This window comes from Panthera leo, chromosome B1 (genome assembly GCF_018350215.1).
Source record: "Panthera leo isolate Ple1 chromosome B1, P.leo_Ple1_pat1.1, whole genome shotgun sequence".
In the NCBI taxonomy this organism is placed as follows: Eukaryota; Metazoa; Chordata; class Mammalia; order Carnivora; family Felidae; genus Panthera; species Panthera leo.
The window spans coordinates 38,273,396-38,296,385 of record NC_056682.1 but is presented as its reverse complement, the minus strand read 5'-3'; the positions used below and the strand labels follow the sequence as shown (position 1 = coordinate 38,296,385).

At 35.9% G+C, this 22,990-nt stretch overlaps 1 protein-coding gene and 1 long non-coding RNA gene across 4 annotated transcripts; one reads left to right on the top strand and one right to left on the bottom strand.

Annotated features, from left to right (window-relative positions):
* Nucleotides 1-290: 290 nt before the first annotated feature.
* LOC122217555 lies at nucleotides 291-21,607 on the top strand. 2 transcript variants are annotated; one of them, XR_006201574.1, is made up of 4 exons: nucleotides 291-376; nucleotides 1,931-2,025; nucleotides 2,170-2,262; nucleotides 21,300-21,607. It is a non-coding gene; the product is annotated as an uncharacterized LOC122217555 (long non-coding RNA). The 2 variants fall into 2 exon arrangements; XR_006201575.1 differs by lacking the exon at nucleotides 21,300-21,607 and adding an exon at nucleotides 3,868-3,992.
* LOC122217552 (arylamine N-acetyltransferase 1) lies at nucleotides 1,636-22,662 on the bottom strand. 2 transcript variants are annotated; one of them, XM_042934675.1, is made up of 2 exons: nucleotides 22,601-22,662; nucleotides 1,636-2,655 (listed from the first exon to the last, which is right to left on the bottom strand). In XM_042934675.1, the coding sequence occupies exon 2, from the start codon at nucleotides 2,647-2,649 to the stop codon at nucleotides 1,777-1,779; it is 873 nt and encodes a 290-aa protein (XP_042790609.1). In that variant the 5' UTR covers nucleotides 2,650-2,655; nucleotides 22,601-22,662; the 3' UTR covers nucleotides 1,636-1,776. The 2 variants fall into 2 exon arrangements, with proteins under 2 accessions (XP_042790609.1, XP_042790611.1); XM_042934677.1 differs by lacking the exon at nucleotides 22,601-22,662 and adding an exon at nucleotides 17,265-17,297.
* Between the last annotated feature and the right edge of the window lie 328 nt (nucleotides 22,663-22,990).

Genomic DNA, 22,990 nt, shown 5'->3' with positions numbered 1-22,990 from the left:
ACACTTTTTAGGATTGTTCCATTTTTGTATAAAATGTCACTAAAATTTTGATAGTGATTGCATTGCCTCTATGGATAACCTTGAGCAGTATGAATATTTTAACAATGTTAATACTTGTGATCCATAACCTGGTTTATCTTTTTTTTAATTTGTGTCTTCTTTATTTTTTCATGTGTGTCTTTAATTATTTCATCACTGTCTTATAGTTTTTGAGTGTATAGATCTTTCACTCTTGTGGCTAAATTTATTCCTAAGTGTTTTATTGTTTTCATGCTATTGTGAATTTCTTTTTCAGATATTCTGTTGTTAGTGTTTAAAAATGCAATTGGGGGTGCCTGAATGAAAGGAAAGCATCGGAGGAAAGCAAGAGCCTAAGGTAGTGACAACTTCTCATTGGCTGAATTGTGGTATCATTGGCTGATCTTGTTGAAGGAAAAGGAAAAATTCTTACTGTTGGAGTAAAGTAAGCTTCTTATTGCAAATCCAAGATACACATCTTGTTGGGGTCTGCAATTGATGAAAAGTGGTAGGGCGTATGAGCTCCCATTCTGGCCTCCCAACTCTATTTTATTTTTTTATTTTTTTATTTTTATTTTTTTTCTTATCCTATCAGTCTTTTATTCTTTTTTTTTTTTTGAAAATTTTAACTGTTTAATTTAATTTAATTTTTTTAAATTTTATTTTATTTTTATTTTTTAATATATGAAATTTACTGTCAAATTGGTTTCCATACAACACCCAGTGCTCATCCCAAAAGGTGCCCTCCTCAATACCCATCACCCACCCTGCCCTCCCTCCCACCCCCCATCAACCTTCAGTTTGTTCTCAGTTTTTAACAGTCTCTTATGCTTTGGCTCTCTCCCACTCTAACCTCTTTTTTTTTTTTTCCTTCCCCTCCCCCATGGGTTTCTGTTACGTTTCTCAGGATCCACATAAGAGTGAAACCATATGGTATCTGTCTTTCTCTGTATGGCTTATTTCACTTAGCATCACACTTTCCAGTTCCATCCACGTTGCTACAAAAGGCCATATTTCATTTTTTCTCATTGCCACGTAGTATTCCATTGTGTATATAAACCACAATTTCTTTATCCATTCATCAGTTGATGGACATTTAGGCTCTTTCCATAATTTGGCTATTGTTGAGAGTGCTGCTATAAACATTGGGGTACAAGTGCCCCTATGCATCAGTACTCCTGTATCCCTTGGATAAATTCTTAGCAGTGCTATTGCTGGGTCATAGGGTAGGTCTATTTTTAATTTTCTGAGGAACCTCCACACTGCTTTCCAGAGCGGCTGCACCAATTTGCATTCCCACCAACAGTGCAAGAGGGTTCCTGTTTCTCCACATCCTCTCCAGCATCTATAGTCTCCTGATTTCTTCATTTTGGCCACTCTCCCAACTCTATTTTAAATGAAGTTTCTTTCATTCATTTTCACAAACCAATATGGAAGATTTCCTAGCACAAGTCACTATATTCACCCACGAAAAACATAGGCCATCCTTAAAATACTTTTCTTATTAATTTTGAAAAGTTTCTGATTATATTTCTTTAAAATGTTATCTAACTATAAATCCTGATATTTTTAAGAGTGAAATTTTCTTTAACATAATGTGCAAACAATTGGGGAAATATGGTAATTGATAGTTGATAAATTCGGTGATAAATACATAAACACTTATTAGTTTATTTTCTCTAATATATGTTTAATATTTTTTATAACAAAAAGTTTCAGTACATGAAATAATACTGAAGACTATTTTTACTCCTTACTCTAAATGGTAAAAAATTGATCACCATGTTTGGGCACAAGCTTTCTCTCTAAGGAAATATTAAATGTACTTTTCAGCTTTTGTTCTACTTCTTCTTCATTCAGGACCTTAAACTCTACCAAATCCATATTGTCCTTATAATTGAATTTCCTATAGGTAAGGGTGCAGCCCACTAAACAGTGAACCCCTTCAGATGTCTGCAAGGAACAGAATGACTTGCTTGTAAACACAGATGTTGGAGATGTCTGAAGGTATGTATTCACAGACTCAAAATCTTCAATTGTTCGAGGTTCAAGAGTAAAGGAGTATATTTTTCGGTATTTATTTTTTTCCAGGAGATCAGAATTAAGAAATTCTTCATTTGCAATGTACTGCTGTCTTCTGATTTGGTCCAGGTACCAGATTCCTCTCTCTTCTGTCAAGCGGAAGATGCAAGGCACTTGAAGCTGATCCTTTCCAGAAATTAACTCCAGAGGCTGCCACATCTGGTAAGAACGTCCAAATCCAGCATCCACTATGTAATTCTTACCCTCAGTAGTCACCTTCAGCAGGAGATGAATCATAGCATTACTATATTTGTTGGCTGCAGTACTGTACACGTAACCCCCCAACATTGTGGTCTCATAACCAATTGTGGTCAGAACCCAGTACAGAAGATGATTGACCTGGAGACACCATCCACCACGGTTTCTCCACACAACTTGCTCAAAAATGGCCTTCAAGCCCAATTCCATGGTTTCCCCACAATGGATGTTAAGGTTCTCAAAGGGAATGGCTCGGATCTGGTGCTGAAGAATGTCAGTTAATGTTTCCAAGTCCAATTTGTTCCTAAAATTCTTATAACCAATTCTTTCAAAATATGCTTCAATGTCCATGATCCCCTAAAAGAAAGACAACAAAATAGAAACAAATATATTTCTTTTACATTTGAATTTCTTTTATTAGCTTAATTATATTTTTAATATGTAAATGCAATCAGTGGTTATAAAGATCCATAATCATAAGTCTTTTGTTTAGTGCTTTTATTGTATAAAATACTTTGATGCATACAAATTCACCTAGTAGACTTAGTAACCCTGTAGGAAAACTATCATTTCATTCACATTTTGAACATGAAAAATTGGAAATTCAGAATAAGTGAGGAGCAAAATTATAAACAGCTTACATGTGGTTTTCTTCATGATGAACAAAGCAAGGTTTGAATCAGTATCAAAACAGGATTTACAAGTAATTCCTCATATAAACAGAAGAATTATTAAAGAAGTCCATTGTGTTCATGGTGCCTGACCCACTCACTTTCCCCTTTAGATAAAACCATAGTCAAAGTTTCCCACTCAAAGATTTACATTCATTTGTGCACTGATTTATTAACTCATTCAATATAGTTTCTGAATACCTACTATGTATTTGCTACTGATCTGCTGCTTGCTTGCCCACAGAAATCTTACATTTTAGTAGGGATTGGGCTGACATAAATAGTAAATTAAATAAACCAATAAAATATTCAATTTCTTAGATTATGATAAGTGCTTTGTGGAAAACTAAAGCAAAGAAAGAATATACATTGTTCACTGAGAGAACTTTAATTTCAAATAAAGTCATCAAAGAAAGTTTCATTGTGATCTTAAGGATGTGAGAGAATGAACCATGTCCACATTGTGTGGACCACTTAGGCAGAAGAAACAGCAAAAAAAGTACACTTGCCTAGAATGTTCAGAGAACATGTAGAAAGCTACAGTGATTGAAGCAGAGAGGAAATGTGGATTGAAATGAGATCAGACAAGTGACATAGGTCTATAAACCATATCAGCCTTTTGGCTTTTAGTCTGAAGTGCAAAATCACTCTGAGAAGGACAGTAGGGGAAGATTTCAGTTCAGCAAATTATACCATAATCATTTTGATATTTCTGGCTATTTTATGAAGAATAAGTTGTACACATTCAGCTGAACATTTAACCTAAGAAAGACCAATTTAAAGTACAAAGGCTCTAGGACCAGTGCTTTGCTCATGGATGGCATGTTATCCAAGTCGGGTCGGTGAGACTCTACTGAAGGAATTTTTCTGAAACCTAAGCAGATATATTCTCCTGCAGGGCTAAACACTGGTAGGATTTCTCAAAGCTACAAGGAGAACTTGCTGAAAAATAATATCAACAAAGAATTTATGGAGTTGAGAAAAGAAAAGCAGGAGAAAAGACAAGACATGAATAAAATCTTAAATTATCTCTTGACTTTCCGCTAAGGTGAGCTAAAAAAAAAAGCCCTTATTTTGTTAAATCTCATGTAGAAAAGTTTTCTGTCCCCTGCTAGTGAAGAGCCCTAATCCCATGTAAGACACTACTTATAACAGTGGTGCATTACCATTGTTAATATAACATGGCCTGAAGTGACATGAAACAAAAGGCCCTGTCCCTAAGCTAGTGGTGATAAGCTATATGTTTCTATTGTCCTTATTGTCATTTCTTTTGTATTTTTTCTCTTTCTTCATCAACTCTTCTTTCCATTTTGCTATTGTTTCAAATTTCTGCATTCTTGGTGTCTGCAACTTTATTTTCTCCAAATAATTTCATTTCTTCTCATCTTAATTTGTATTGGTATCTTTTATCAACATGTACAAAAGCTCTAAAACTATCACTCAGAAACAGAGAACAACTGTAATTTAGCCAGACCATCCCAAACCTTTCCTTATTTCTATATCCAGAAGCAGTGTTGAGTAAGGACAGGTGATGTGGAACAAAAGATATATGGTTTAGATATGCTTTATCTTAGAAATTAGTCAATAGTTTTAAACTACTGAGACTCAAATTGCAATAGTTTTATACAGATATCAAGGCAAACCCTTTTTGCAATGTGGCACAACCTGAGATGTCATGGTACAAAGGCTTTAAGTTTAATAGTCATAAGTTTAGTATTTCTCTTTTCTCTCCTCATATCATTTCTCTCAGATTCTTTTATTTCTCTTGTTTTTGACTCATCCAGCACTCCCTTTCTCTGTTCTTGGTATCTGAAATATTGTTTTATTTAAATCTATTAGATCCATTACATTTCTTGTCATCTCAAAAACATCTTTTCCCAACAAGCTGTAATACTCTACCATGTAGGCACAGAGGAACAATTGGTATTTAGCCAGACCACCTCATACCCTCTCTGGCACCTAACCAATAATCTAAATGTATATATAAGGAACAGAGGTGAAGGTTAATTGAAAGGGAATCAAGTAGTTTATAGATTGGCCATTTGATTCTTGGTCCGACCATTATTACTTCTACTAGGAAATTATTTTATATAATTTTTGAATTGTCATAGTTTGTTTTCAAGTGTTTTGTTTTCCTTTTTCCCCTCTTTCTCTCTATACTCTTTTTAAGATATAATTTTTTTTTGAGAGAGAGAGGATGAAAGAGGCAAAGAGAGAAAGTCCCAAAAGGGGCAGAGAGAAAGAGAGTGAGAGAAAGAAGCAGGGTTCATACAAAGTGGGGCTTATGTTTTACCTGAAGCATGGGTTGCATTCTACCTGAAATGGGGCTTGTGTTCACCTCAAGCAGGGCTTGAACTCAATCGAACTCATCAACTGTGAGATCATGACCAGAGCCGAAGTCTGATGCTTAATGACTGAGCCACCCAGGCGCCCTTAAGATATAATTTTAAATTAGAATTTAGTAACTGTATGTCCATTAAAAAAATTCAGTTTCTATTAGGAGTCTCAATGCAAACATGTTGTAACTAAAAAAATACTTGAGTATTTTGTGACTAAACATAAGAAATTGTGTGTAACTAAAGTGATTCAAAGCAAAATGCTGGGAAAGCATTTCACTGGGAAATAGTGAATATTTCTACTGGGAAAGTAAAAAGTAGTTGGAAAGGAAATATCGCATTGGAAATGCTATTAGCTTTATAAGTTGATTTGTAGCATCTCTGTGAAGTGATATACCCTTTGCTTCCAGCTTAAAGATAAATGTAAAACTCAAAGAAGACAAAATGAACATACTTATAGAGTGCTGAGAAGTTTCATAAAGGTACTTAATATCTTAGGCAAATTAGAAGGAGAATGATTTTTAGTTTCCATTCAGAATACTTAGAAATTTCTTATTTCTGGCCTTAACTCTAGAAATAATAGATAAGATAGTAAAATATATATTGTGATTTCCCTTGCAAACAAAAAAGTAGTTAGGTGGACAGTGAATTGTTTTTTAAAAATCCCTAAAAATGCAAAACAGAAAAGAAAGGACTAAAAAGTGAATATCTGAATTATGTAGGAGACACTGTAGAAAGTATAGCCACAGGAAATGACAGCAGCACTGATGGAATTCTAGTCATGGACTTTGTGGAAGCCAGAGGAGGCTCAGAAGCAACAAGATGATTAATTGTCATGGGATCAGCAAGGAAGAGTAAAACATGTTTCATGCCCCTGATTACCACAAGATTTACCAAACACAGAAATACCAGTATGTAATGGTAGTACCTGGTCTTCCTTTAGGTGTAAAGTATATTTGGGGATATTGGCACAGAAAAATAAGGTAATATTTTTAATGTATGGTGTCACCAGAAAAGAAGAACTGCTTATATACAGAAGATTGGCCACCCACCTATCTTCTGTCATAATTGATTTCCACTGAAAAGATTGAAGAGTCAAGTCCCACCCCAACCAGACATCTCCCCAGTCATATTAAAGAAACAAAGAGGGAGGGGAGCCTGGATGGATCAGTTGGTTAAATGTCTGACTCTTGATTTCAGCTCAAGTCATGATCTCATGGTACATGTGTTTGAGACCTGCATTGGGCTACACACTGACAGTGTAGAGCCTGCTTGAGATTCTCTCTCCCTCTCTCTCTCTCTTTCTCTCTGCCTTTCCCACACACACACTCCATCTCTAAATAAATAAATAAACTTAAAAAAAAAAAAAAGAAACCAAGGGGGAGCCAGAGCCTCACATACATGAATATAATAAAAAAGTAGAATGCAAATATACTGAGATTGGGATAAGAAGAAAAAGACATACTATGTAAAAAACAAAGAAAGACCACCAACTCAAGAAAAATATAAACTGAACAATGGAAATAATTTTTTCACAGGTACTTGGAATAATACAACATTTAAAATGGACTTATAAAATAAAGCCAAAAAAGAGGTGCTAAAATAATACAGTATTATGGAACAAAAGATTTCAGGCCTTAGGAAACTAATGAAGAAAAAAAAACAAAGCTAATGCATAATCAATTATAAACAGAAAGGAACAATATAGATACAGGATGATTTCAAATTTCTTAAGTAGAAGAAAACCTTGATACTCAGATTACTACGAGTTAATAAAAAGATAAAGCCATTAAACAGGGAAAAGCTAGTAGAAAAAGTAGTCAAGGATGATTCAATGTAAAGATAATTGGTGTTTCTGAAGAAAACTCAAAAATCATAATAGAAAGAGTGGGGCGCCTGGGTGGCTCAGTCTGTTAAGTTACCGACCCTTAATTTTGGCTCAGGTCATGATCTCCCAGTGCTGTAAGCACAGAGCCTGTTTGAGATTCTGTCTCTCTCCCTCTCTCTTTGCCCCTCCGCTGCTTGTGCTCTCTCTCTCTCTGTCTCAAAAGTAAACTTTTAACAAATATAGAAAGAGATGACATATTCCTGAAATGAAGCAAAAAAAATAGATTTACAACACAAGAAAAACAAGATTTGGGAAAAGTCTGATTTAACGTATTCAGCACTGGAATATATTCTGATTAAATTGATGAATATTCAAAATTTAACTATTCAAGCATCAGGCAGAGAAAGCAAACAATTTATAAGGCAGAAAAATAAGACTGGCATCAGAATACTTCACAGAAGTATCCAAATGTGAAGTAATTGAATTATGCTTACAAAGTACTGAATGGAAATGTGACCCTCAGATGATTATGTTAGTTTTTAATTTAATCATTAAGGCAACATAAAGACAATCTCAAACATGAAAAAAAAAACTTGAGAAATAAAACAATGATAAGCTACCTTGACAAAATATTACCTCTACAGTGGTTAGTGAAGATGTAAATCAAAATGAGAAAAAAAGTAAGGAAGAGAGAGGCCAAAATAAAGGAGTGCTGCGCAGAATTGACTCCCTTTACTATAGAATAAAGAGTAGAAAATTTATGAGAATTATAGCTGAAGTAATTTAAAAACATTAAAAAATGTGACTCAATGAAACCCTTTAAACCTATTGGCCTCCAACACAGGTACAAAGGGATGAAGAACAGAGCATGCTTAGTGTATGTACCTAGACAGGCACATGGGATTTGTGAGGATTCAGAACTAAGGACAGTGTGGGGAGACTACTGCCTGTAAGCCACTCAAATCACCTCAGATCTCTTTACCATTTTGCTGTGCTTGGCCTAGCTTTTGTGTTTTTTTTTTTTTAATTTATTTAAATTCAAGTTAGTAGTATTGGTTTCAGGAGCAGAACCCAAGGATTCATCACTCATGTATAACACCCAGCTGCTCATCCCACCAAGTGCCCTCCTTAATGCCCGTCACCCATTTAGTCCATCCCCCACACCCATCTCCCATCCAATAACCCTGTTTGTATTTAAGAGTCTGTTACGGTTTGCCTCCCTTTCTGTTTTTATCTTATTTTTCCTTCTCTTCCCCTATGTTTTCTGTTATGTTTCTTAAATTCCACATGAGTGAAATCATATATTTTTCTTTATCTGACTGACTTATTTTGCTTAGCGTAATACACTCTAGTTCAATCCATGTTGTTGCAAATGGCAAGATTTTCATTCTTTGTGATCACCAAGTAGTATTCCATTGTATATATACACCACATGTTTTTAATCCATTCATCAGTCGATGAACATTTGGGCTATTGTTGATAGCACTGCTATAAACGGAGTACCTGTGCCCCTTCAAATCATCATTTTTGTCTCCTTTGGATAGATACCTAGTAGTGCAATTGCTGGGTCATAGGGTAATTCTATTTTTAATTTTTTGAAGAACCTCCATACTATTTTCCATGGTGGCTGCACCAGTTTACATTACCACCAACAGTGCAAAAAGGTTTCCCTTTCTCCACATACTTGCCAACATCTGTTGTTTCCTGAATTTTAAATTTTAGCTATTCTGACAGGTATGAGGTGGTATAACTTTTGCATTCTTATGCATAAGGACCTGCACCCTAGACCTTCTTTGGAGAATTCCTTGAGGGCTTCTAGATCTGCTTTGCCTCTCTCTCTCTGGAAAGCTGAAAATGACAGGCTGCTAGGGCTGCCCTCGGTCAGTGACTTGTGGGAGGTTTTGAAAACCCATGTGCTTGCCTTGTGTCTGGACAAACTTATAGTTCTCATTGAAGCTGAAACTTGGTTTCTCTCAGAAAAACTTCCTTAATATGTCAAATGCACATGGGTCCTTGTCTCAGTGTCTGATTATGGGAAACTGACTTAGTCGCATTGATGGTTATTTTGGAGAGCTGTATGAAGGAAGGTAAGATATACAGAATGAGGCCAACACTAAAGGGCCTTGAATATCAAATAAAAGACACTTGTTTTTTTCTGTAGATAAAATGGATGTTTTTTTTTGAATGATCAATATTAAGTGGTTGAATGGACTGCTGTGATTTATCCTTAAGTGACTTATCCTTAAGTGACATGTTACTTCAATTACAATTTACCATTTTGAATGTACACCTGGAGAGAAGGTTGGTATGTAGAATTTGCTGTCTAGTTTCCAGTCTCTAGAATCTCTTATTTTACATGTGCATCAGTGGTTTTAATTTTTTTTTTTGTTAAGGAAACCCTTATTGTCTCCTAAAAGGAAGTTACAAGCAAGAGCCTTAAAAAAAAATTAAATAAATTTATCCAGGGAGAGACCTCATGGGGTGGTTCCCTACCACTCAAGACAATGAGTAGCACAAATAAATTATTGATTCAGATGGAATCGTTTGTAACTACTGTCTAAAGTGAGATGAACCAAAGGGACCCACACCAAGACACATTGTAACTAACATTGTCAACAGTTGAATTTAAAGAGAAAATCTTAAAAGCAGGAAGAGAAAAAAAAGCTAGTTATGTACAAGGGAACCTCAATAAGACTAGCAGATTTTTCAGTAGAAACTTTGTAGGCCAGAGAGAATGGCCCAATATATTCAAATGTCTGGTAGAGTTATGACTTAGAATTGAAGGAGAAATAAGAATGTACTCAGACAAGTAAAAGTTAAAGGAGTTCATCAATACCCAACAAGCTTTGCAAGCCATGTTAAGAAAACTTCCTTAAGCAAAAAAGAAAAAGCCGTATCTAATTAAGAAAATTATGAAAGAAAAAATTTCCCTGATAAACATATAGTAAAGATAGTGGATCAGCCATTTATATAGCTAGTATGTAATCTAAAAAACAAAAGTAACAAAATCACCCAGAGTCACAATAAGTAAAATCAAATAATAACAAAATTAAATAATAATAATAACAATAAAATAATACCATGTAAAATAACATCAAAAACATAAAATATGGGGGGTAGTAAAAGTGTACTTTTAGGATGCAGTTGAACTTAAGTGACCCTCAACTTAAAATAGTCTGCTATGTACATAGGATGTTACATATAAACCTCATGGTAACCACAAATCAAACGTCTATACACAAGAGAAATAAAAGCAAACAACACTAGGGAAAGCCACAAACTTATTAGAAAAGATATCAAGAGGAAAAGAAAAGAACAAAGAAATAGAAAAACAAACAGAAAACAACAAAAAAAAAGGCTATAAGCACATACTTATCAATAACTACTGTAAATGTAAAAGAACAGAATGCTCCAATTAAAATACACAGATTGGCTGAATGAATAAAAATAAGACACAGACATATGCTGCATACAAGAGGCTCACTTGATTTAAAAAAAACACACACAATAGCCAAATTATGGAAAGAGCCTAAATGTCCATCAACTGATGAATGGATAAAGAAATTGTGGTTTATATACACAATGGAGTTCTACATGGCAATGAGAAAGAACGAAATATGGCCCTTTGTAGCAACATGGATGGAACTGGAGAGTGTGATGCTAAGTGAAATAAGCCATACAGAGAAAGACAGATACCATATGTTTTCACTCTTATGTGGATCCTGAGAAACTTAACAGAAACCCATGGAGGAGGGGAAGGAAAAAAAAAAAAGAGGTTAGAGTGGGAGAGAGCCAAAGCATAAGAGACTGTTAAAAACTGAGAACAAACTGAAGGTTGATGGGGGGTGGGAGGGAGGGGAGGGTGGGTGATGGGTATTGAGGAAGGCACCTTTTGGGATAAGCACTGGGTGTTGTATGGAAACCAATTTGACAATAAATTTCATATATTGAAAAAAAAATAAAAAAAATAAAAAAAATAAAAAAACACACACACAAAAAGACTGAAAATAATGGGACATAAAAAGATATTTTGTGAATGGAAACAGAAAGAAAGCTGGGGTAGCAATCCGTATATGAGATAAAATAGACATTAAAGCAAAGATTGTAATGAGACCAGAAAAAGGTATTACATAAGAATAAAGGGATCAACACAACAAGTGGATATAACACTTACATATATAACACTGTTAGGTGCACCTGACATAGCAGGACCTAAATACATAAAGCAATACTAACATACAGAAAGTGAGAAACTGACAGTAATAGGATAATAGATTTTAACATTCCACTAACATCAATAAATAGATCATCCAGAGAGAAAATCAATAAGAAATGCCACCTTAAATGACCTATTAGACCAGAAAACTTAATACTGATAATAACAAGAGAGGAAGAAAGGCATTATATCACAGTTTAGAGGTCTAGCCATCAAGAAGATCTAACAATTGTAAATATTTATGCCCCCAACTTGGAAAAACCCAAACAATAAATCAATTAATAACAAACATAAACTCCTTGATAACAATACCATAATGGTAGAAGACTTTTTAAAACAAAAATATTTATGCTTAAGAGAGAGAGTGCTCACACACACATGAGTGGGGAAGGGGCAAAAAGAGCAGGGGACAGAGGATCCAAAGTGTGCTCTGTGCTGACAGCAGAGACCTGTATGCGGAACTTGCACTCATGAACTGTGAGATCAAAATCAGATGCTCAACTGAATGAGCCACCCAGGTGCCCCAGGAGGAGACTGTAATATGCCGATTACAGCAAGGGACAAATAATTTAAGCAGAAAATGAACAATGAAACAAAGGCTTTGAATGGCACCCTGGATGAGATGGACTTAACAGATATATTCAGAACATTTAATCCTAAAACAGCAAAATACACATTCTTCCTGAGTGCACTTGGAACATTTTTCAGAATAGATCACATATAGGATCAGAAATCAGGCCTCAACAGGTATAAAAAGATCAAGATCAAACCATGCATATTTTCTTATCACAATGTTATGAAACTTGAAGCCAAGAACAAGAAAAAATTTGGAAAGCCCTCAAATACATGGAGGTTAAAGAACATCCTACTAAAGAATAAATGGGTTAGCCAGGAGATTAAAGAAGAAATTTTTAAAAATACATGGAGACAAATGAAAATGAAAACATGACAGTCCATACCCTTTGGGATGCAGTCCTAAGGGGAAAGTACGTTGAACTCTGGTCTAGCTCAAGTAACAACAAAAAAGTCCCAAATATACAGCCTAACCTTACACCTAAAAGAGCTAGAAAAGGAACAGCAAATAAAGCCTAAAGCCAACAGAAAAGGGAAATAATAAAGATTTGAGCAGAAATAAACAATATAGAAACAACAACAAAAAAACAGAACAAATAAATGAATCCAAGACCTGGTTCTTTGAAAGAATTGACAAAGTTGACAATCCCCTAGCTAGACTTATCAAAAAGAAAAGATAAAGACTCAGACAAAATCACAAATGAAAGAGGAGGGATCACAACCAACACCACAGAAATACAATTATAAGAAAACACTATGAAAAATCATATGCCAACAAACTAGGCAATTTGGAAGAAATGGACAAATTCCTAGAAATGCACAAACAACCAAAACTGAAACAGGAAGAAATATAAAATTTAAATGGACTCCTAACCAGCAAAGAAATTGAATCAAAATTCTCCAACAAACAAATGTCTTGGCAAGATGTCTTCCCAGAGGAATTCTACCAGACTTTTAAAAAAAAGTTAATACCTATTCTCAAACTGTTCCAAAAGCTAGAAATAGAAGGAAAGCTTCCAAACTCATTCTCTGAAGCCAGCATTACCTTGATTCTAAAACCAAATAAGGACTCCACTGAAAAGAATTACAGACAAACATCCTGGTCTTTTGCATCTGAAACTAGATGCAAAAATTATCAGCAAGATACTAGCAAAATGAACTCAACAGTACATTAAAGAATGATCAACTGGCATTTTTTCCTGGGCTCCAGGGTTGGTGTATCACATTGACTGATTTGTGAGTATGTAACCAACCTTGCAGCTGAGAAAATTGGACAGTGACATGCAGAAAAGTGAAACTGGACCACTTTCTTACATCATACACAAAAATGAACTCAAAATGGATGAAAGACCTAAATATGAGACAGGAAATCATCAAAATCCTACAGGAGAAAACATGCAGCAATCTCTTTGACCTCAACCTCAGCAACTTCTCACTAGACATGTCTCTGGAACCTGGGAAATAAAACACAAAAGTGAACTATTGAGACCTCATCAAGATGAAAACTCCTGCACAACAAAGGAAACAATCAACAGAACTAAAAGACAACCAATTGAATGGGAGAAGATATTTGCAAATGACATATCGGATAAAGGATTAGTACCCAATATCTATAAAGAATTTATCAAACTAAACACCCAAAAACACAAATAATCCACTAAACAAATGGGAGGAAGACATGAATAGACACCTTTCCATGCAAGACCTACAGATGGCCAACAACACATGAAAAATGCTCAACATCACTTATCAGGGAAATACAAATCAAAACTACAATGAGATACTACCTCACACCTGTCAGAATGACTAAAATTAACAACTCAGGAAACAAAAGACGTTGGTGAGGATGCAGAGAAAAGGGAACTCTTTTGCACTGTTGGTGGGAATGTAAACTGGACCATCTGCTCTGGAAAGCAGTATGGAAGTTCCTCAAAAAATTAAAAATAGAACTACCCTGTGACCCAGCAAATGCACTACAAGGTATTTATCCAAAGGATACAAAAATGCTGATTCAAAGGGGCACATGCAGTCCAATGTTTATAGCAATGCTATCAATAATAGCCAAATTATGGGTAAGAGCCCAAATGTCCATCAACTGATGAATGGCTAAAGATGTAGTATATATATAATGGAATATTACTTGGCGATGAAAAAGAATGAAATTTTGTCATTTGCTGCAACACGTAGGGAACTAGAGTATATTATGCTACATGATATACTTCAGTCAGAGAAAGAAATATCATAAGATTTCACTCATGTGGAATTTAAGAAACAAAACACATGAACAAAAGGAAGGAAAGGAAAAATAAGGAAAAAACAGAGAAGGAAGCAAACCATAAGTGGCTCTTAAATGTAGAGAACTGAGGGTTGCTGGAAGAGAGATTGGTGGGAGGGTGAGCTAAATGGGTGATGGACATTAAGGAGGGCACTTGTTAGGGTGAACACTGGGTGTTATATATAAGTAATGAATCACTGGGTTCTACTCCTGAAGCCAAGACTGCACTGTATGTTAACTAACTGGCATTTAAATAAATAAAAAAAATATACATAGCACATGTCATCAAAAACAGCAGAATACATATTTTTTTCAAGTGCAAATGGAACATTCTCAAAGATAGATTACATTTTAGGCTACAAACAATAATTAATTTAAGAAGACTGAAATCATATCAACCTTCTTTTCAGACCACAACAGTTTGAGATTAGAAGTCAATTACAAGGAGAAAACTGGAAAAAGCACATACCCATGAGACTAAACAATATGCTACTAAACAACCAATAGGTCAACAAAGAAATCAGAGGAAATCAAAATATAACTCAAAACAAATGAAAATGGAAACACTATGGTTCAAAACCTCTGGGATGCAGCAAAAATAGTTCCAAAAGGGAAATTTACAGCAATATGGGCCTATCCCAAGAAATAAACAAACAAAAATACTGAAATAGTCAAACCTTATACCTGAAATAACTAGAAAAAGAACAAAGTCTAAAGTTAGTACCAGGAAGGAAATAATAAAGATCAGAGTAAAAATAAATAGAGACTAAAAAAACATAAAAGATTTGTGAAACTAAGAGTTGGTTCTTTGAAAAGATAAAAAAAAATTGACAAACCTTTAGCCAGACATCTCAAGAAAAAAGAAAGACCCAAATAAGGTAAATCAGAAATGGGAGAGAAGTTATAACTGATAATACAGAAATACAAAGAATAATGATAGACTATGTGAAAAATTACAACAATTACCTGCCAACAAATGGGACAATCTGGAAGAAATGGATAAATGTCTAGAAACTATCTTCCAAGACAGAATTAGGAAGAAACAGAAGATCTGAATAGACATTACTATTAATGAAATTGAATCAATAATAAAAAACAAAAACAAACAAATCAACCAACCAAACACCAAACAACTCCAAACAAAGCCCACGTGTCTTAAAAGATAAATTCTACCAAACATTTAAAGAAGAGTTAATACCTATCCTGGTGAAAATATTTCAAAATAATTAAGAGGAATGCTTCCAAAATCATTTAAGAAGGCCAATATTACACTCATACCCAAACCACAGAAAGACACCACACACACACACACACACACACACACTCACACACAATTACAGGCCAATATTCCTGATGAACACAAATGCAAAAATCTTAAAAAATTTAGCAAACCAAATTCAACAATATATTCAAAGGATTGTACACCATGATCAAATGGGATTTATTCTAGAGATGCAACAACATTCACAAATGAACAACAGTAATACATCATATTAGCAAAAAGAAGGGTTAAAAAATATGGTCATCTTAATAGATACAGAAAAAAGCATTTTATAAAATTCAATATATCATTTATGGTAAAACCTCTCAACAGAGTGGGTGTGGAAGAAACATACTTCAACATAATAAAGGCTATAATATGCAAAACAACAGCCAACATCATAATCAACAGTGAAAAGATGAAAGTTTTTCCTCTAAGATCAATAAGATGAATGCCCACTATTGCCACTATTATTCAACATAGTATTGGAAGTTCTAGCCACAACATCAGAAAAGAAAAGAAATAAAAAATCAAAGTGGAAATAACAAGTAAAATTATCACTATTTGCAGAAAACATGATACTTTATATAGAAAACTCTAAAGATTCCACCTAAAAACTATTAGAAGTAATAAATGAAATCAGTAAAGTTGTAGGATACCAAATTAATACACATACACCTGTGGCAATTCAGTCAGGTCTTGGACATAAGTAACTGATAAGAGGTTAATATACAGAATATGTAAAGAACTCACAAACTCATTATCAAGAACAAATGAACAATCCAATTAGAAAATGTGCAGAGGACCAGAATATGAATAGACATTTTTCCAAAGAAGACATAAGGATCATCAACAGATGCATGAAAACACTCAATATCACTAGTCATCAGGGAAATGTAGATAAAAACAATGAGATTTCACCTCACACCTGTTAGAATGGCTAAAATCAAAACCACAAGAAAGACTAAGTGTTGCCAAGGAAGTAGGAAAAAGAAACCTCATGCACCATTGGTCAGAATGCAAGCTGGTGAAACCACTGTGAAAAACAGTGAGGTTTTGAGGTTTCTCAAAGATTAAAATAGAATTACCATGTGGTCCAGTAATTCCACTACTAGGTATTTACCCAAAGAAAACAGAAGCACTAATTGAAAAGACATATGCACTCTTATGTTTCCAACAGCATTGTTTAAAATAACCACATGCAAAAAAATGATACTGGACTGCTTTCTTACACCACATACAAAAATAAACTCAAAATGACTTAAATGTGAGACCCTAGACTATGAAAATGATACAAGAAAGCATACACAGCTCTTAGACATTGGTTTGCACATGTTTTTTTAGATCTGTCTTTTTAGGCATGGACAACAAAAGCAAAAATAAATAAGTGGGACTACATTAGACTAAACATCTTTCAACAGGAAAGAAACCTACCAACAAAACTAAAATGCAACCTAATGAATAGGGGAAGATACTTACAAAAGATATAATTGATAAGGGGTTAAAATACAAAATATAAAATTAACTCAAAAGATATGAAAAACAAACAATCCAGTTAAAAAATAGGCAGAGGACCTCACCAACTTAATTTTACCCATTCTGACAGGTATGAAACAATATCTCATTGTGGTTTTGATGTGTATTTCCCTGATGATGAGTGATGAGCATTTTTCATGTGTTGTTGGCCATCTGTAGGTCTTGTATGGAAGAGTGTCTATTTATGGGTCTTCCTCCCATTTGTTTAGTCGATTATTTTGGGGGGGGGTGTTTAGTTTGATAAATTCTTTATAGATTTTGAATACTAACCCTTTATCTGATATGTCATTTGCATATATTCTCTCATTCCATTGGTTGTCTTTAGTTTTGTTGATTGTTTCCATTGCTGTGCAGAAGCTTTTTATCTTGATGAAGTCCCAGTAGTTGATTTTTGCTTTTGCTTCCCTTGCCTCTGGAGAAAGGGGAACACTCTTAACTGTTGGTGGGAATGAAAACTGGTGCAGCCACTCTGGAAAACAGTATGGAGTTTCCTAAAAAAGTTAAAAAAAGAACTACCCTTGAGGTGCCTGAGTAGCTTAGTTGGTTAAGCTTCCAACTTTGGCCCAGGTCATGATCTCATTATTCATGAGTTCGAGCCCTGTGTCTGGCTCTGTGCTGACAGCCAAGATCCTGGAGCCTGCTTCAGATTCTGTGTCTCCCTTTCTATCTGTCCCTCCCCAACTCTCTGTCTCTGTCTCTCAAAAATAAACATTAAAAAAAAACAGAACTACAACCCAGCAATTGCACTAAGTATTTATCCAAAAGATATAAAATAACTGACTCAAAGGGGCTTATGCACCCCAAAGTTTATAGCAGCATTATCAACAACAGGATATTATGGAAAAGCCCAAATGTCCATTGACTGATAAATGGATACAGAAGTTGTGGCACATATACAAACACACACATACACACACACTAGAATATTTCTCAGCCACCAAAAAGAATTAAATCTTGCCATTTGCAACAAGACAGAAGAGCTAGAGTGTATTATGCTAAGTAAAATAAGCCAGTTATAGAAATACACATACCACATGATTTCACTCATATGTAGAATTTAAGAAACAAAACAGATGAACATAGGAGAAGTGGAAAAAATAGGTAGAGGGCAGCAAATTAACTGTAGAGAACAAACTGAGCACTGATGGAGGGAGATGAGAGGGGGATGGGATAAATGGGTGATGGATATTAAGGATGGTGCTTGCTGTGATGAGCACTAGGTGTTATAGGTAAGTAGTGAACCAATGAATTCTTAAAACCAATTTGCCATGTGAACTAACTAGAATTTAACTAAAAACTTGAAATAAAAAAAAATAGGCAGAGCACCTGAAGACATGTTTCCAAAGAAGACATACAGATGGCCAACAGATACATGAAAGGATGCTTAGCATCACTAATCACCAGGGAAATAGAAATCAAAACCTCAATGATATATCTATCACCTCACACTGTTGGAATGGCTAGTATCAAAAAAGAAATAGCAAGTGTTTGGGTGACTGGCTGACTCAGTCAGTAGAACATATGACTTTTGATCTTGGGATCATGAATTGAAGCCCCACATTGGGTAAGGAGCTTACTTAAAAAGAAAAAAACACAAATAGCAAATATATGTGAGGATGTGGAGAATAGAGAATCCTTGTGTGCTGTTGGTGGGAATTTAAATTGGTACATTCACTATGGAAGACAGTATGATGGTTCCTCAAAAAATTAATAGAACTACCATGCAATCCAGCGATTTGATTTCTAGGTATTTAACTTACGAAAATGAAACATTAATTCAAAAAAAAATATACCCCCTAAGTTCACTGCAGGATTACTTACAATAGTCAAAATACAGAAGGAATCTAAGTGTCCATTGATAGAGGAATGGATCAAGAAGATACGGTAAGTATATATAATGGAATACCACTAAGCCATAAAAAAATAAAATCTTGCCATTTGTAACAACATGGACAGACCTACAGGGTATTATGCTAAGTGAAATGAGTCAGACAAAGACAACTTTCACTTGTATGTGTAATCTATAAAACAAAACAAACAAGAGAAACAGACTCATAGATACAAGGCTAATCTGCTGGTTTCTCAGAGAGAAGTGTGGAGGGATGGGCTAAAGAGAAGGGGATTAAAATACCAACTTTCAGTTATAAAATAAGTAAGACATGGGAATACAATATACAATGTAGGGAATATGGTTAATAATATGCAATGATTTTACAGTGACAGATAGTGAAGTTATTGGTGATAACTTCACAATGTATATAAATACTGAATCATTATGTTGTATACCTGAAACATATAAAATTTGACATCAATTACTTCACTAAAAAAGAAAATAATACAAATAAAAACTCCGCAGGTAAATTCAAAGTGCAAAGTTGAAAATTACTGTCCAGCGACAGAATTCTCACTCTTCCCCTACTAGCTACATAACCTCAGAAAAACCTCTTGTCACCCTGTGCCTCAGAGTATTCCCATAAATTAGAATTACAAGATGACAGTTTGATATTACTTTACTAAGCTGTAGACAGGACAACATGGCTTATTACATGGAAAAGAACTACAACAGTTTTGTTGTGGACTGAATGTTTGCACCTCTCCAATATGATAGTATTTTTTTTTAATATATGAAATTTACTGTCAAATTGGTTTCCATACAACACCCAGTGCTCATCCCAAAATGTGCCCTCCTCAATACCCATCACCCACCCTGCCCTCCCTCCCACCCCCCATCAACCCTCAGTTTGTTCTCAGTTTTTAACAGTCTCTTATGCTTTGGGTCTCTCCCACTCTAACCTCTTTTTTTTTTTTTCCTTCCCCTCCCCCATGGGTTTCTGTTACGTTTCTCAGGATCCACATAAGAGTGAAACCATATGGTATCTGTCTTTCTCTGAATGGCTTATTTCACTTAGCATCACACTCTCCAGTTCCATCCACGTTGCTACAAAAGGCCATTCAATATGATAGTATTAAGAAATAGAGGGAGTGGAGAAACAGGAACCCTCTTGCACTGTTGGTGGGAATGCAAATTGGTGCAGCCGCTCTGGAAAGCAGTGTGGAGGTTCCTCAGAAAATTAAAAATAGACCTACCCTATGACCCAGCAATAGCACTGCTAGGAATTTATCCAAGGGATACAGGAGTACTGATGCATAGGGGCACCTGTACCCCAATGTTTATAGCGGCACTCTCAACAATAGCCAAATTATGGAAAGAGCCTAAATGTCCATCAACTGATGAATGGATAAAGAAATTGTGGTTTATATACACAATGGAATACTACGTGGCAATGAGAAAAAATGAAATATGGCCTTTTGTAGCAACATGGATGGATCTGGAGAGTGTGATGCTAAGTGAAATAAGCCATACAGAGAAAGACAGATACCATATGGTTTCACTCTTATGTGGATCCTGAGAAACATAACAGAAACCCATGGGGGAGGGGAAGGAAAAAAAAAAAAAAAGAGGTTAGAGTGGGAGAGAGCCAAAGCATAAGAGACTGTTAAAAACTGAGAACAAACTGAGGGTTGATGGGGGGTGGGAGGGAGGGCAGGGTGGGAGGGAGGGCAGGGTGGGTGATGGGTATTGAGGAGGGCACCTTTTGGGATGAGCACTGGGTGTTGTATGGAAACCAATTTGACAGTAAATTTCATATATTAAAAAATAAAAAAAAAAAAAAAAGGAAAAAAAAAAAAAAAAAAAAAAGAAATAGAGGGAGCCTTGGAAGAAAACTAGGTTTTGAAGTTGGAAGCTTCATGAATGAGATTTGTGCCTTTAGAAGTCACAAGACACTTTGCTTTCTTCCTACCTCATTTTTGTCTTGGAAGATAGACCAAGAAATCAGTTCTCTGGACTGAGAAAGTAGAGTCCTACAGCAAGGGGAAGTAGGATGTCAATACACACATAAACTGTACAAATCAGAAGTGGGCTTCCAAATCTCCAGAACTCTAAGAAAGAGTTGCTTAAGCAAAACTTCATTCCTTTTTATGAATTAGTAATATTCCATAGTATAAATAGACCATTTTTGTTTACTTCTTCATTCTTTGATGAGAATTTGGATTGTGTCCACTTTTAGCTATTATGAATAGCACAACTATGAACATTTGTGTTCAAGTACATTTTTCAGTATCTGTTCTCAAGTCTTTTGGATAGGTAGCTAGGAATAGAAATGCCGAGTTGAATAAAAGAATTTTAAGGAGTCCTCCTGAATAACTTTTCTTTCTATGTGCTTTTGTTTTCTTTTCCTCCTCCCTTCCCTTCCTTTCCTTTCCCTTCCCATCTTCTCTATCCCATCTTATTTTGGCTCTGAGGCCCACCCCAATGACACTACAACCCAGCCCACTCCCAGAGGCAAGTGACCAGCCCAATAATGTTCCAGATGGAAAAGGAGAAGTTTCCAGGCAAGCTATGTCCACAGACCATCCTTGAACTGTGTGTGCACTGAAAAGCCCCACCCAAGAGAAACAGTTGGTATGGCTAAAGACAGTTGGAATCGGCCCCAGGAAGCAGGAAGTTCTGAGAGTTTTGTTTTATTTTGTTTTTGCCCTCCTCAGGAGAAGCAGAAATTCAGATCTGAAGGTAAAATCTGCCTATTTTTAAAGTTGGCTCTGAACTTTTTAAGCCTATAAAGGAAAAACAAAATAGATCTCTGAACAAGATGCAGCTAAATAGTTGACAGCTAACTTCCTTTGGAGTGGGAGAGGGTGGGGTCAGCTGTTTTGTGACTGAGAAACTGAAATGAGAGCCCTGGGGAAGGGAAAGAGCAATTTATTTAAAAAGTGCCAACGGGCATGCTGTTATTGTGAGAATCATGGCAGAACATGGGAGCAATGTCCAGGGTGGAGAGCCCATTGGACCCCTTCCTCCTGGGGTTGTCTGCCTCAGCAGGTTCCTCTCTCCTATGGAATTCTGTACATCTGTGCTCAGGGAGTGGCATCCTCCGTCTGCCAACAGTGAAGGAGTTGATACTTGTCAGTTATGGCTCCTGGCACCCTCCCCACTAAGCCTCTTTTCAGTACGATAAAACTTGTGGGAATTCCTTTAAACGTTGTAGACAGTGCAACCCAGCCTCCCTGGGCATTTGAGATTATTAGAGAATTTCTGATCAGCTAATGCAGGAGAAACAGGAAATATGGACTTGCTGCCTGCAGGACTAACTGGGCCCTTTGGGACACAGCCAGTTGGGGACAGAGGAGGTGGACACCACTGCTTCAATTATCCAAGAGGGAAATTCAGCTCCCTGAAACACTCATTATACACATTAGCTGTCTTTTAACACACTTCTCTAATCCACACAATCCTTTTAAGTAAGTTCTCTTATTACTTCCATTTTACTGATGAACAAACTGACTTTTAGAGATGTAGAGTGACCTAAGTCCTCACAGCTAAGATGTGGTGTGGCTTTGACCATAACCCAGACAGTTTGAATCAAAGGCCTGTGACCTTATATGCTGTATAGTAGTTATAGCATAAGAATGTAAAGTATGTGTTAGCCAAACTTCCTGAACCACCTTGGGACCTAAAATTCAGGCAAATGTGGTATCTAGTCCTCTGGACTCAACATTTAAGATAGGAATAAGCCCCAATTTCAAAGCACAGACAAGTCACTTACCGAGTTCCACTAGGACTCTCAACCAGGAAGCAGGCTGCCTGCCTTCTGTCCTCCCACTTCCAGCACCAGTACAGGAAGTGGCCTCCCTGGCCTTACAAACTGCTCCGCCCTCAAAGTTGAGTTAGAATCACCTAGAGATCTCTGGGAAATGTAGTTGTGCTTGTGCACCTCTGATTCAAATCTATTCATTGAAAGAGTGGAGAGCTGTATTATCTGATGAGTCCTGGCCACAAGCTGTGAGGGGTAGGTATTACATTGTATTTAACACAGTTCCTGCTTTTACAGAGCCCAAAGCCAGATGTCCTATGTGTAATGTGGAAGGTGAGGGTTTTGATGGGGTCCAGGAAAAGCAGAGGAGGCAGAAGAGGGGTGTTTTAAATCCTCAGGTTT

What these genes read in the sequence shown, in the direction of transcription:
- LOC122217552 (XM_042934675.1), bottom strand. Translation starts at nt 2,649, where the DNA reads ATGGACATTGAAGCATATTTTGAAAGAATTGGTTATAAGAATTTTAGG.